General features: G+C 35.1%; 1 protein-coding gene across 1 annotated transcript in view; it reads left to right on the top strand.

Moving 5' to 3' along the window:
* The window catches only part of GABRG1 (gamma-aminobutyric acid type A receptor subunit gamma1), a 69,654-nt gene that overhangs the window by 19,527 nt on the left and 33,447 nt on the right, over positions 1-16,680 (top strand). The window contains exon 3 of the mRNA XM_061191349.1: positions 11,774-11,841. Coding sequence (XP_061047332.1) covers positions 11,774-11,841 — 68 coding nt within the window. The remainder of the gene's footprint in view (positions 1-11,773; positions 11,842-16,680) is intronic.

Here is a 16,680-nt window from a genome sequence, read left to right as displayed (position 1 = left end):
ACACATTGCATTTTGTTCTCATGCCTCCATACGCTCCTCCAACCTGGTATAGTTTCTCAGTTTTTCTGTTTGTTTCATGAACATGATAATTTTAAAGTATACTGGCCAGTGGAACGCCCCTCAATTTGTCTGATATTTTCATTATTGGGCTGTGTTTATGCATTTTTGCCAAGAACACCGCAAAAGTGATATTTTGTGCTTTCAGTGTATTGTGTTAGGAGGTATGTGATGTTTATATATCTTATTACTGGTGATGTAAACCACACTTTCGTTAAGTGTGGTTTCTTCCACGTTTCTTTACTGTGAAGTTATTATCTTTCTTTTTGATTAATAAATATGTTGTGAGGAGATACTGCACTGGGGAGAAATATGCAGATATTTCTCAGCACACTTTTGTCCATTCCTCTGGTCTCTATCAATGATTCTTACCTGCAAGAGTATTACTGTGATGTTTGTGAAGTGGTAAGTCAATATTATCATCATTCCTTCTACACAAATTAATTGTAATTCTGCAGTAAGGAGGATCTATGACTTGTCCAATTGTTTATCTATTCACTTATTTATTTACTCAGTGTAGACCTCTAGATATATGTCTTATCTTATAGTTTACTATCCTTTACCATCATTATTTATTTTATTGCTCAAAATGAAAATTTGACAACTGGTACATCCTATAATTTTATTTCTCTGTTCTTTTATGTTTCTATCATTTTCTGAGCATATCCTTACTTTCTAGCACATAAAATTTTCCAGGCTTCTCTTGATCCAGCAATGGAATTCATCATTTCTCCAAGAACCCTGGTTCCTCTTTTTGTAGAATGGTATTTAGAAACCAAGATGTGAGCACCAGGTGTATTTCTTAATATTGGGTGTCATTGCTTCTTGACCTTCTCATTGGGCAGAAGGAGAAAATATATGTTCTACACATACATTCACAGGCATCTATATTTCTATGTCTATCCTTGTGTATATGTATTATAAACCAGAAGTCGATACTGACAGCCCTGATTCCAATCCAAAGACCATAGGGTTCATTCTAACCTTTCCCTTTTCCTTATCTGTAATTTCTTTTTCCATCAGGGAGACACCTGGCTCTCATTTACCCATAGTATATTTTATTATTTGTTCAATTTCAGTAAATACATAAAGTAATTCTATAATTTTAACACGTCTATAAAAAATTAACTAGAATAAAATATTTATATACAATTTTTTTTGCCTTTATCTTTGCAGTATATAATCAAAATACTGTTCCTCAAAGTAACTTAGGTCAGTTCTTTTCTTCCCTATCCCCATTCAACGTGGTTATGTTAACCATTTTTTGAGAGTTTCATTTCCATGTTACTGGTTATATTCCACTTTGAATGGAATCCATCTATGTTTACTTTTAGCATTTGTATGATTTTATTTCTTTGATTTAATTCCCTGATGCATTTGAATTTTATTCCTGTGTATGGTGTAAAGTATGAATCTAATTTTTACCTTTTTCAAATGGCTTTTCTGTTGACTCAGCATGATTTATTAAAAAGTCAATTTTTGCTTCCATTATTTGAGATGTCAACATTATCATATATTACATTTTCTTATGTACTTTTGTGATTTCTGTCCTTTCTATCCCATTCTTTCATTTGTTTTTCTATTTATTTGCCACCACACTATATTAACAGTAGAGATTCAACAGTATTTTGAGACTAAAACATTTAGTATTAATATCTTATAGAGCTGGCCCCACCTCATATTTTCATTTTCTTTTGGTTTTCCTTTTCAGTTTTCCTGGCTATTGCGTGTCATTTTTAAAAAAATAGGAGCTTTATTACAAACAAGTTTAGTTACATTTAAAAAAGAACTGTTGGTATTTTTATTGGGATTGCGTTAAATTTGTAAATTAACTTTGGGAAAACTAACATCTTTATAACATTGAATCATCTAATATGGGAACATGGGCTGCCTTTCTAAATTTTCAAGTTAATTTTGTATCTCTCTGGAATGTTTTAAGATTTACTCATAGATTTTTCACATTTCTTAAATTGAATCCTAAGTATTTAATTTTTTCTCCTGTAAATATTTCCTCGACTGTAATGTCCTCTACCTGATTTCTGGTTTTGTATCTCAATGTCATTGATTTATGAATGTTCATTTTATATCTTACTACCTTCCTGCTGCCTTACTGATTTTTTGGTTAGTTTAAGCATCATTTGTTTTCAAAATATGCTATCACACCATATACAAAAAATTATTTATTTTATTTACCAACTCATATGCAACTAATCAAATTTTCTTGTCTAAAAGCGTTATGATGTTTCATTGTCTAATATGTCTAACATAATGAATAGTAGTGGAGATAATGGGTAATTTTGCCTCATTTTAGTTCTCATGGAAATGACTCTAGTGTTTCTTCATATGATTATTCACATTAAGAACTTATCCTTTGATTTGCTTGATTTAGTTTTAAAATCAGGAATTGGTATTGAAATTTTTCAAAGCCTTTTTCAACATTTCCGGAAATAATTTTGTCTTATCCTCTTTAAATCTGTTAGTATGGTGTATAGTATTAATTGAAACAATTTGCATTCTGGACTAAAGCTCTCTTGGTGATGATATATTATAAACTTAATGAGGTATTGGATTCTGCTTTCTAATATATTATTTAGTATTTTGTATTGGTATTTATAAGTGATATGCATCTTCTATTTTATTTTTGAGTACTGTCTTCATTTGTTTTAGCCATCCTTTTATATTTGTTTCATGAAAAGGTATTTTCCTTCATTCTCAAAGGTCTAGCACTTTATCTGGGTGTTAGCATCATCTGACTTTTGGAAGTTTGATAGAATTCCATTATAAATTCATCCAGGTCTTGTGCTTTTTGGAAATAGTCACTTTGATCACTTTGTTTTCCTATGAAAATTGGTCTGTTTGTGCTTTCTACTCATTTTTGATAATCTGTACTTGCCTAGGAAAACTATCTCTTTTATTTAGGTTTTCAAGTTTACTTGCAAAGAAGTCTTCAAAGTAATTTCTTAGTATTAAAAAAAACAAACTTTTTCTGTTTCAATGTTTAGTTCCCATTTGTTATTTCCTATTTTATACTTTGTATTATTACCCCCTTTTTTCTGATCAAGAAAATTAAGAGAAGTGGATTTTTTCAGAATTTCCATTATTAACGAATGAGCTCTACTGTTTTTCTATTAACTACCTTGTAATTTCTACTTTGTCTTTATTATAACTTTCATTATATTTTATTTTGTTTTGCTTTTTTTTTTTGAGTTGGAAATTTAATGATTTCTTTTCCTTCTTCAATTTTTGGTGTGTTACTATCTGTATTTCCCTTTTTCTCCTGTAGATTTTGCCTCATAAAGGTAAATGCATTGTTATTTGGTGTATAAATATTTTGTGTTATATCTTCATAATGACTCTCAAGGCTTTAAACATTAAAAAGTTGTTGTTTTTATTGAGATGGTTAAATTGATGCCAATTACTTATCACAAGAAACAGAAATCTGTACTTCCATTTTACTCGTCATATTTCACTATTATTATTTGACACTCTCTTTTCTTTCAATTAATGTCAGTTCCCTGAAGGTAGAAAGTACCCTATCCCTCGTTGCTAAAACAATGTCTGAAACATAAATTATGTTCGTTTAATATTTACTGAGTGAACGTTTCTGAATAGAACCTAGCGTGTATAATCTTTTAATTTCATGTGTAAGTATTTTGACAGTTGTTCTACTTCATGAATTTAGCATTTTACGTAAATTATTTCAGATCAAGATTTGGACTTTCAAATGCTATATACATCTGTGACATCACATCGTTTGATAGATTAGATGAAACATGTCCTAAGTACCTTGATAATTATACCATGCATAGCAGCATTTGTATCTGTGCATCTCAGATTATACACAATGAATTATTTAATTGTTCACATGATTTGTAGGCATTCCTTGCTGTCCAAAATTTGTGTTAACATCTTTCTTCTTCATAAATTATGAAAACAAATTTAATCAATTTACTGAGGACTTCTAAAATTAATAAGGAATTAACATTAAAAGGCTTTGTAGTTCTAGTAAAGCTTTAATTACTTTATGTTGAATTTTCTTTTTTATTTCTTAACAACTTTTCAGGTAGAGTCTACAGCTTTTCAAACAATTTCAGTGATTTAAATAGTTTGATCTAATCTAAAAAATTACTATCCCAATAGATTTAAAGCTATCCCTCTCCCAGAATAGATGATAGACATGTACCACTAGACAGGGACTTGGGGTGAGAAGGGGAGGATCTGCTTTTTTATTCCATCTGTTTAATTGTTCTAAGTTTCTAGTGATGGGAACATGCAGGAGATTTGAGGAGTTAACTGGGTGCAGTTTGAAACTTTTGTCTTCTTAGTTTTTATTTCTTTTTGGGTTAACACTAAATGGCCCTTGGTACACTTTGAGAGGCAAACATATAAATAGTGAGGGTAGGAGGGTAGGAATAGAGTAGAAATGCTCTATGTTGTTGTTCATAGGCATTTTATACTGCTCAATTCCTTGACCTGGGGAATCTAGAGGCTTCTCTATATCTTCCACCTGCCTTAGCTCCTTTCATCGACAATCTAATCTGAAGATACGTGCTGCTGGTGGCCAAAAAACTGGTAAGATGCCTCTGGTCCAGTTATTTTCTTTTGATGTGAATTGTACCCACAAGAAAATAAAATATCCTAGACATTCCAAAGAGTGGGTGTGCAGATACTCCATTGCTTCTCTTTCTTTAAATCTCCTCTCCAACTTTCTTTTCCCCTGATCAGGTATAGGAGCAGGAGCAGGTTGCTAAGTCTGCTGTCTAAAGAGACATTAAACTACAGAATAAGAGATCAGTCTTTCATTCTCCTAAGAAGAAATTCCAAATAATTAAATTTACATATATTTAATATATGTTATATATATTAAAAGCAGTCATACAGTTGTGAGTATTGAATACTTGAAATTGGTTATTGACTATTGAGTACTTGAAATGTGGTTCGTATGGCTAAATTTCAATTAAATTTAATTAATTTCTATTTAAATATAAGTAGTAATGTGTACTGTGCAGAGTAGCATTTTATCTGTTCATCTCAGAGTATACATAATAAATGACTTAAGTCTCTTCAAAAAGTGATGTTGGGAAAGCTGGACAGCTACATGTAAGTCAATGAAATTTGAACACTCCCTCATACCATATACAAAAATAAACTCAAAATGGCTTAAAGACCTAAATATAAGACATGACAACATAAAACTCTTAGAAAAGAACATAGACAAAACATTCTCTGACATAAATTGTAGCAATATTTTCTTAGATCAGTGTCCCGAGGAAAAATAAATAAAAGCAAAAATAAACAAATGGGACCTAATTAAACTCAAAAGCTTTCGCACAGCAAAGGAAATCATCAACAAAACGAAAAGACAGCTTATGGGATGGGAGAAAATATTTGCAAACGATGCGACCAACAAGGAGTTAATATCCAAAATATACAAACAGCACGTACAACTCAATATCGAAAAAGCAAACAACCCAATCAAAAAATGGGCAGAAGACCTATATAGACATTTTTCCAAAGAAGACGTACAGATGGCCAACAGGCAGATGAAAAGATGCTCATATCACTAATTATTAGAGAAATGCAAATCAAAACCACAATGAGGTATCACCTCACACTGGTCAGAATGGTTATCATCAAAAAGTCTACAAATAATAAATGCTGGAGAAGGTGTGGAGAAAAGGGATCTCTTGTACACTGTTGTTGGGAATGCAAATTGGTGCGTCCACTATGGAAAATAGTATGGAAGTTCCTTAAAAAAATAAAAATAGAGCTACCATATGATCCAGCAATCCCACTCCCTGGTACACACTCAGAAAAAACAAAAACCTAATTCAAAAAGATACATGTGCCCCAGTGTTCACAGCAGCACTATTTATAATAGCCAAGACATAGACACAACCCAAGTGCCCATCAACAGATCGGTTAAAGAAGATTATATATATATATGATATATATACATATATGTGTGTATATATATATATATATATATATATATATATATATATATATATATATATATATAAAGGAATATTACTCAGCCATAAAAAGGAACAAAATATTGCCATTTGCAGCAACATGGATGGACCTAGAGAATATTATACTTAGTGAAGTATGTAAGACAGAGAAAGACAAATACTATGTGATATCACTTATATGTGTAATCTAAAAAATAATACAAAGACTCTATATACAAAACAGAAAAAGACTCACAGGCATAGAAAACAAACTTATGGTTACCAAAGGGGAGAGAGAGGGGAGGAGGGACAAATTAGGAGTATGGGATTAACAGATACAAAATACTATATATAAAATGCATAAAATAGATAAGCAACAAGGATTTACTATATAGCACAGGGAATTGTAATCAATATCTTGTAATAATCTGTAATGGAATATAATCAGAAAAAAATAACTGAATCACTATGCTGAACACCTGAAACTAACACAATAGTATAAATCAAATATACTTCAATAAAAAATTTGAAAACAAACAAATATGAATAATTATGAAAGTGATCTTTGTAGGCATTCTTTTCTGTCCAAAATTTATGTTAGTATCTTTTCTAGCTGTCTGTGTTAGTATCTACTAGCTAAGGTATTAGCACAGTATTAAGTATCTATTTATCCATATCTACCTTTTCTTCCATGTGTATCCAAGTGTCTATTTGTCCATATGTAACCTGGGGAAGGAGATGGCAAATGTTAGTTGACATTCCTTGTTAGTAAGGCCTGGGAAGAAGTATCTGGACCCAGATATAACATCTTTGTGTTGAGAACCCCTGCTGTCTGTTCTAGGGCAATAAGACATATTAGTCATAGTTCTTTCAAAATCTGTATATTATAACTGCAATATCCAGATCAGTGGGACTATTTCTTTTTTAATACCATTTAGGGGCAATAAGAAAAGACCATTAATCTTATTTTCCAGGATTAGAGTTTTTGACTGACTTTTAAATTAATTTTAATATCCAAAGTGACCAAAAAGCTACATATTATGCTAAAGATATCTTAGACTATTGGAATACAGCATGGTTAAAAATAAGTATGAAGAAAATATTTTTAAAATTCATTTTAGTTTATATCTTCTGTTTGATAACCGATTACCCACCCAGAGTGGGCTCTCTTCAGTTTTGCCTTAACTACCTGGAAACTCGATGTTGAGCTCCCTGTTTTTTTCTTTCTTTCTCTTTTCCTTCCTCTTTTTATTTTCTGGATTACTAAGTTGCCTGGAATGTCTATTTCTATATACTCATTTCCACTAGGAGTTTACTTATATTCTGGTGAGATACTTAAAGCAAAGTACTTAGAAGTCACAGCACAGAAAGAGGCCTTGCAAAAATAATTCAGTGTCATCTTTACCTGTCTTCCCTCTATCTATCAAAAATGTAATTTGCTATGGCAGTACATGCTTTTCTCAGTCATTGTTGTACTATCACAAAAAACAGATCTTTGATCTCTGTGTTTATTGATGAATTAAATATAGTGTGCCCACTTTCTAAACATCATTTAATAAGCTTGGAATAGCAGTTTTCTTTTAGTTTCATTTTTCTAGTTTTGAATTGAAGTATGGTGTTTTCCTTTTTAAATATCACTAAAATCCTGCAATTGGACAAACCTTCTACTGAGAAAATCATAAAGCCAAGAAAGTACTTACTCAATAACTAAGAATCCTGTATTTTAAGTGATTTCACCCAAAAGTATTGTTCATAGCATGAATCAATGAAAGCAGTAATAAGTCATTATTAAGGAACAATTACAGATTTCTGTTGTTTTCCTTTTTATATTTTGAAGCATATAAGCACTAGCTGTAGTTTCAAAATTAATCTGAAATATTTTAATTCACTTTCAGGTTTATTCTACTTTGTGTTTTGGGGATGAAGTTTAAAGGATTGGATCAAATGATAGCATCTCAAAGTTATAAAATGATATGCATAATAACTCAAAAAATGCTCATAGTTTGCAAATATATATTCATTGTGTAATTTATTGAATATCTTCTCTGTGAATAGCAATGTTCTACGTTGGACTTACTGATGTAATATATCTTTTGTCCCATCTCAGAAGAACTTGATGTATGTGCATTATGAAATATCTCAGTGTGGCTCAAGCCCTAATGCCAGAGTTAATATTTTTGTAACATACATATATTTGCCTTATAGTTAGCTAAGGAAATGTTGATATCAAGAAGCCAGGACAGATCACTCATATCTACATAGTACATAGTACTCTACATAGTAGCTTTCTCTACTGTAAAATGTGAAAAGTATGTGCTGTAAATAAAAATGTCCTCAAGAATATTACTCAGCCATAAAAAGAAACAAAATTGAGTTATTTGTAGTGAGGTGGATGAAACTAGAGTCTGTCATACAGAGTGAAGTAAGTCAGAAAGAGAAGAACAAATACCGTATGCTAACACATATATATGGAATCTAAAAAAACAAAAACAAAAACAAATGGTTCTGAAGAACCTAGGGGCAGGACAGGAATAAAGACGCAGATGTAGAGAATGGACTTGAGGACACAGGGAGGGGGAAAGGTAAACTGGGACGAAGTGAGAGAGTGGCATGGACTTATATACACTACCAAATGTAAAACAGATAGCTAGTGGGAAGCAGCCACATAGCACAGGGAGATCAGCTCAGTGCTTTGTGGATAGGGAAGGTGGGAAGGAGACCCAAGAGGGAGAAGATATGGGGATATATGTATATGTATAGCTGATTCACTTTGTTATAAAGCAGAAACTAACACATCATTGTGAAGCAATTATACTCCAATAAAGATGTCAAAAAAAATCATTTAGTTCTTGGCATAAGCAGTGTTCAGCCCCAAGTATCATGCAATAGAGAGCAGGCACTCAGTTTTTGTTGATTTATCAGATGAACTGCAAAAATCTAATCAGATAAGACTGGTACATTGCACTTAATTGCTTATAACGGGTAATAAATATACTAAATGAAACTAATAAACCTACTGTTATTAATTGACTTTCATAAAAACCACTCTGTAAATCTAGTTATAATTAGCTTAATTATATGATATTTATTGGTTACAATTCATAGCTAGTCAAACATAAATGGCAAATGATTAAAGCAACTCATCTCAGAAGTCATCAGCTTAGGTTAAGCTATATAACCTTCTATAAGTCATAGAACCTACTTTTATCTAAGAAACCTAATTGTTGGCTACTAGATCGAATTACATTGTCATGTATCATGTAAATCTAGAAACCTATAGTTTTGCATACTAGAACTATTTCTAACAAATCCCATTTATTTTTCTAGCTAAGAAAATATGTATGTCATGTAATAAAATATTTGCTTGAGGAAAAACAAACTAAATAAATACTGTATGTTTTTCTAAGTGTAGGACTTTTTATAATTTCAAAGATTAAAAATAAATATGGTTTTAAAATAATACAGGCACTGTTTTCCAAAATGCCTCAAGTTTTCCATGGAAGCTTACCAGCCTGGAAGCTCTGACAGACTAAAAGTTACTAAGATAGGGAGACTTGAGACAGGATAGGGACTCAGACAGGCAGATTCAGCTATGTACTAGAGGAGGGGGTTCATCCTGCGAGGTCTAATATAGTGCCTGCATTGTAAGAGTGGTAAGTACTGGGCCAGAAAGGGAAATCACATAAACTTATCCAGAAAGGATAACTGAGTATACAGTACTGGAAACATGCTTACTTTAGCATAGAAACTTTCAGTGTACAAGGTGTTTTTTCTGCTTTATTTTATTTGCATTATCTCTATGTAAATCTCCATGAGATCTATGACAGATTTTCTTCTCACAATGTCTTTTTCCCTTCTTGTCTACTTTATGAAAACTTTATATGCATTCCTCAACAAGTATTTGCTGAATCAGTAAATGAACACTTTACGCTTTATATGGCAGGGGGGTAGGGAGTGAAAATGTTTTCATAGTGAACAAAAAAATCTCATGAGTATAAGTTATCATCATTATGGTAAATCTCATTATAGCAAGCCAAAAATACCTGACAAAGGTTCAAAGCCCAAATCACAATCAAATATGCACTATTGCAGATATTAGTTAATCATATCATTCGATTAACATTTAAAAGGCTGACCTGTGCTGCACATTTTGATAGAATATAAGAATACAGCATATACCATTTAAACACCAACTTGGAAAACACAAATGGTTATGTACAAAACGGAACAGATGAAGTCCACAGGGATGGCTGTACAATATACTCTGAGAATTAGATGAAAATACACCTTTCACTGGAACCAGCTATAAACAACCCAAAGGAATTTTGTTAACAAGAGAGGAAGGAGGTGTGAACAAATTTAATGAAGCTCCTCACAAGAATCAGACCTGGATGTAGACGCTTCAGATCTATCACCTCTTTAATCATCATAACTATGCTTCAAGCTCTAGTGTGTGCCAGAACTAGCATATACTGGCTCACAATAACCACACATTATATATTGTCCCGACTCTGTATTCAGTGACTTCACACTGGTATCTTTAAATCATTCATTGTGGGAGTATTTACAACATTGAAATCAGCAAAAGGTACAAATTGAGGCTTTTTTTCTCCCAGTCCAAGAGCAAGTTTGTTAACATTTGCTAGCACATCATGATATGCACTAAGTAGGATAACATAACAATGTTTAGGCTCTAAAATCCATCTAATCCTAAAATTCTATGACTATTGCAGAGCAAATTACCTAGCGTTTTTAACTGAATAAACTTCCATAGTTTTAATGGATGATTTAGACAGTTTTAGGCTGTACACTGGGAGGTTTTTAGTCAAAAATGGTAATTTTTAGTTACATAATTTATTTGTAAAATGAAAAGGTTGTTGTGTTTATATAATGGGCCATGCTTCCTCATTTAATAATGAGAATGTTTTATTACTGAAACTGTAAAATAGTAATAGTTATTAAGATTTATTTAAATAAGATTTATTTAAGACAACCTATGATTATATCTTTGACCATTCTTTTTCTTTTTTTTAACATCTTTATTGGAGTATAATTGCTTTACAATGCTGTGTTAGTTTCTGCTTTATAACAAAGTGAATCAGCTATACATATACATATATCCCCATATCTCCTCCCTCTTGCGTCTCCCTCCCACCCTCCCTCTCCCACCCCTCTAGGTGGTCACAAAGCACCGAGCTGATCTCCCTGTGCTATGCGGCTGCTTCCCACTAGCTATCTATTTTACATTTGGTAGTATATATAAGTCCATGCCCTCTCTCACTTCATCCCAGCTTACCCTTCCCCCTCCCCATGTCCTCAACTCCATTCTCTATGTCTGCGTCTTTATTCCTGTCCTGCCCCTAGGTTCTTCAGAACCATTTGTTTTTGTTTTTGTTTTTTTAGATTCCATATATATGTGTTAGCGTATGGTATTTGTTTTCCTGTTTCTGACTTACTTCACTCTGTATGACAGACTCTAAGTCCATCCACCTCACTATAAATACCTCCATTTCATTTCTTTTTATGGCTGAGTAATATTCCATTGTATATATGTGCCACATCTTTTTTATCCATTCATCTGTTGATGGACACTTAGGTTGCTTCCATGTCCTGGCTACTGTAAATAGAGCTGCAATGAACATTGTGGTACATGACTCTTTCTGAATTATGGTTTTCTCAGGGTATATGCCCAGTAGTGGGATTGCTGGGTCGTATGGTAGTTCTATTTTCAGTTGACCATTCTTTATATTGGTATTTTGCAGTGAGGCCCACAGTAATTGAAACTGATGTCTATGTAAACAGCATTGGACCAGTTGATCCCATAAATATGGTGAGTAATGAATATTAAAAATAGTTATCTGGCATGGAGTTCTGGAGTATATATATACCACAATAATAGAAAGAATACGTGAATAATTTCTGATAACTAATTCTGAATGAGTTCAGGGCAACAGGTGCAATTAGTGATTCGTTGGTTGTGCATAGGCTGACTCCAAGATATAGAGATGACTGCAGATGGTAGAGTCATTTTTTGAGATAGGGAATATAGCCATATGTGCCCTCAGATGCTGAAGGCACATTCAGGAGGAACTGTCCAGTAATGATTTGGATTTTAATTTCCAGGAAGAAGTTAGGATTGGAAATAGATGTAAATTGGTGAGGGAAGAGGAACAAGCAGCATAAAATACAGCTTAAAGCCTCAAGAAATGATCCAAGGAAGATGCAGATTAAGAGGAACACAGATCTGAGAATCAGATGGTATTTATAATGAGGTCAATGCATGTAAAATACAGGTGGAAGAAAGAGAAATGCAGAAAAGGGACATACTCAGAAAAGTCAGAGAGTAGGAGAAGAACCAGCGAGAAGATGATATTGTATAATCTGAGGAAGGAAAGAGAATGGAAAAGAAGGAACTAATAATCAATTGTCAACATACATGAGAATCCAGTGATAAATGGAATAAATTGGGCCCACTGGTGTTGGTTATATGGTACTGGTTATCTCTGTTAGGTGAAATTCAGTGGAAAAGTGAAAGAAAGAAAAGAATAACAGCTGAATCGTATGTCTCTCCTCCATCCTCAAAATCGGTCTCCTATCCAACTTCCTGTCACAGAGCTAGAAATAAGGGTTATGCAGTGATAGACATGCAATCATGTGTGGATTTCAAGGTGATGGTGAGTAAGTGGGAATGCAGGTTAATTTTATGAACTACTATTTTGAGAAACTTGACTTAGAAGAGAATGAGATAAGAGTTTGGTGGTAGAGAGGGAAGAAAGAGAGTAAAAGAGAAATATGAGCAAGAGAGAATATGAGAAAATGTCAAGGAAAGGTCATTTAGGATGGAAAATGGAAAAGTTTGTAACCATGTTTTATCTCTTATACACAGAATTAATAGTTTTCATTACCATTTGAAAGACATAATTAATAACTCCAATATAACCCACAGACATTATTTAAAATAGGATGAAAATGTGCTGTTCCAAACCCTAATGATCCCATTTCTGTGAGTCAAACTACTTGGTCCCATTCAATGAGCTCAATCATGTGTTATGTTCATCTCCTTTGATTTGGTCACCTGTGTTACTCTCTCAGGCTGCCATAACAAAGTGCCAGAGACTGCTGGCTCAAACAACAGACATTTCAGACATTTATGTCTCCAGTTCTTAAGGACAGAAGTCCAAATCAAGGTGTCAGCAACTTTGCTTTCATCTCAGGCCTCTCTCCTTGGTTTGCAGATGGCCACCTTCTCGCTGTGTCATCACATGGGCTTTCTTCAGTGCATATGTTTCCCTGGTGCTCTTTGTGTATCCAAATGTTCCCTTCTATAAAGACAGCAGTCAGATTGGATTTGGGTCCACCCTAAAGACCTCATTTTAACTTAATCATCTATTTAAAGGCCCTATCTTCAAATACAGTCACATTCTGAGGTGCTGGGGGTTAGGGCTTCAATATATGAATTTTGGGAGGACACCATTTAGCCCATAACACCATGCAAAGATAATTCTCTAACACTTTGATGATTTTTCTCCCTAACTTCATTTATTCATTATTACAACAAATTGTCTCTTTATTACTGATCTTAACCACTTTATGCCTGAATAACCATTATTATATACTTGTCTGTGTCTGCTTATTCTTATAGTATTACAGTCATGCTCAGTTTTTCTCTTACTCAATATGATGTTCACATGATTGTCATTAACTTTCACAGCTGCCTATATTGATTGCCGTACTGACAGCATTTTGGCCACACCATAATGGACATCTTTGTTGCCTTAGTGCAAATGAATATGAACTGGCTTGGGATAAGTTGAATTTGAGAGTCTGAAAATAGGAGCCAACTGTCCGGAGAAAGGGCTGGAGCAAATATTTATCAGGGATTAGCTAAATCTCTGAGGAATTGGAAAAACAGTGTTAAAGTAAAGAGAGAAGGAAAAAGAAACAAATATCAGACCTTGAGGAACATATATTGGGTTGGCCAAAATGTTCGTTCGTTTTTTCCTGTAAGATGGCTCTGGTAGCTCTTAGTTGTCTTTAACTTAATTTGAAACAATTTTGTTAGATTGTATTGTGACAACTGTCATATCAGCATGCATTTAAAAAAAAACTTACCAAATTGATGAATTTTTGTGTAGCCATTTTAATACTGAAGATGGAAGAAAAAAAGCAACATTTTCGGCATATTATGCTTTATTATTTCAAGAAAGGTAAAAACACAACTGAAACACAAAAAAAGATTTGTGCAGTGTGTGGAGAAGGTGCTGTGACTGATCAAACCTGTCAGAAGTGGTTTGCGAAGTTTCGTGCTGGAGATTTCTCTCTGGACAATGCCCCACAGTCGGGTAGACAGTTGAAGTTGTAGGGATCAAATCAAGACATTCATTGAGAACAATCAACGTTATACCACGTGAGAGATAGCTGACATACTCAAAATATCCAAATCAAGCATTGAAAATCATTTGCACCAGCTTGGTTATGTTAATCACTTTGATGTTTGGGTTCCACTTAAGTTAAGTGAGAAAAACCTTCTTGACTGTATTTCTGCGTGTGATTCTCTACTGAAACGTAATGAAATCATTCCGTTTTTAAAACAAATTGTTGCAGGCGATGAAAAGTGGATACTGTACAATAATGTGGAACGGAAGAGATGGTGGGGCAAGCGAAATGAACCACCACCAACCACACCAAAGGCCGGTCTTCATCCAAAGAAGGTGATGTTGTGTATATGGTGGGATTGGAAGGGAGTCCTCTATTATGAGCTCCTTCTGGAAAACCAAACAATTAATTCCAACAAGTACTGCTCCCAATTAGACCAACTGAAAGCAGCACTTGATGAAAAGCATACAGAATTAGTCAACAGAAAATGCATAATCTTCCATCAGGATAACGCAAGACCACATGTTTCTTTGATGACCAGGCAAAAACTGTTACAGCTTGGCTGGGAAGTTCTGATTCTTCTGCCGTATTCACCAGAGACTGCACCTTCAGATTTCCATTTATTTCGGTCTTTACAAAATTCTGGAAAAAATTTCAATTCCCTGGAAGACTGTAAAAGGCACCTGGAACAGTTCTTTGCTCAAAAAGATTAAAAGTTTTGGGAAGATGGAATTATGAAGTTGCCTGAAAAATGGCAGAAGGTAGTGGAACAAAAGGGCGAATACGTTGTTCAATAAAGTTCTTGGTGAAAATGAAAAATGTGCCTTTTATTTTTACTTAAAAAACCAAAGGCAAGTTTTGGCCAACCCAATATGTTTAAGGACCTGAAAGATGAAACCGAGGTAGTAAATTAAACAGCATAGTTGGCAAGAAAATGAAGATAAAGCAAGGGAAAAGTTTCAAAGAGTGTTTTAGTATTACTTCTACCCCAAACAAATTTGTATACAACCTCTTGGTTTTTGTAAAGATAAAACATTCTATATACCTGTGTGTATTGATTTAACATTATGCAAACATAAGATTTCATAAAGTAATGCCTTACTAAAATGTTAATTTTCTCTTTAAAAAAATCATAAAATATTCAGTCTCTAATTAACCAATACTTAGATAAGCCCATTTGGGCATGTGGAAATCTAAATTTTCCTGCATTGTATATGTTTTATTTGGGGCTTTTGTTTTCAATTTGAATGAATTCATTAAAGAAAAATGTGGTCATTAAAGAAGAAGTAGGGAGTAGGGGCAAGATGGCGGAAGAGTAAGACGCGGAGATCACCTTCCTTCCCACAGATACAGTAGAAATACATCTACACGTGGAACTGCTCCTACAGAAACCCACTGAACGCTGGCAGAAGACGTCAGACCGCCCAAAAGGCAAGAAAATCCCCACGTACTTGGGTAGGGCAAAAGAAAAAAGAAATAACAGAGACAAAAGAATAGGGACGGGACCTGCACCAGTGGGAGGGAGCTGTGAAGGAGGAAAGGTTTCCACACACTAGGAAGCCCCTTCGCGGGCAGAGACTGCGGATGGCAGAGGGAGAAAGCTTCGGAGCCACGGAGGAGAGCGCAGCCACAGGGGTGCGGAGGGCAAAGCGGAGAGATTCCCGCACAGAGGATCGGCGCCGAGCAGCACTCACCAGCCCGAGAGGCTTGTCCGCTCAGCTGCTGGGGCGGGCGGGGGCTGGGAGCTGAGGCTCGGGCTTCAGTGCTAGCCGGGAGGGAGTCCGGGAAAAAGACTGCAGCTGCCGAAGAGGCAAGAGACTTTTTCTTGCCTCTTTGTTTCACGGCGCGCAAGGAGAGGGGATTCAGAGCGCTGCCTAAATGAGCTCCAGAGACGGGCGCGAGCCGCGGCTATCAGCGCGGACCCCAGAGGCGGGTGCGCGCCGCGGCTATCAGCGCGGACCCCAGAGACGGGCGCGAGCCGCGGTTATCAGCGCGGACCCCAGAGACGGGCATGAGACGCTAAGACTGCTGCTGCCGCCACCAAAAAGCCTGTGTGTGAGCACAGGTCACTTCCTACACCGCCCCTCCCGGGAGCCAGTGCAGCCCGCCACGGCCAGGCTCCCGTGATCCGGGGACAACTTCCCTGGGAGAGCGCACGGCGCGCCTCAGGCTGCTGCAACGTCACGCCGGTTTCTGCCGCCGCAGGCTCACCCCGCCTCCTCCGTACCGGTCCCTCCCCCCGCCTGACTGAGCCAGAGCCCCCGAATCAGCTGCTCCTTTAACCCCGTTCTGT

Source organism: Eubalaena glacialis, chromosome 5 (assembly GCF_028564815.1).
Source record: "Eubalaena glacialis isolate mEubGla1 chromosome 5, mEubGla1.1.hap2.+ XY, whole genome shotgun sequence".
Lineage (NCBI taxonomy): Eukaryota > Metazoa > Chordata > Mammalia > Artiodactyla > Balaenidae > Eubalaena > Eubalaena glacialis.
Note: the sequence above shows the minus strand (reverse complement) of the source record. Positions and strands in the feature narration are given on the sequence as shown.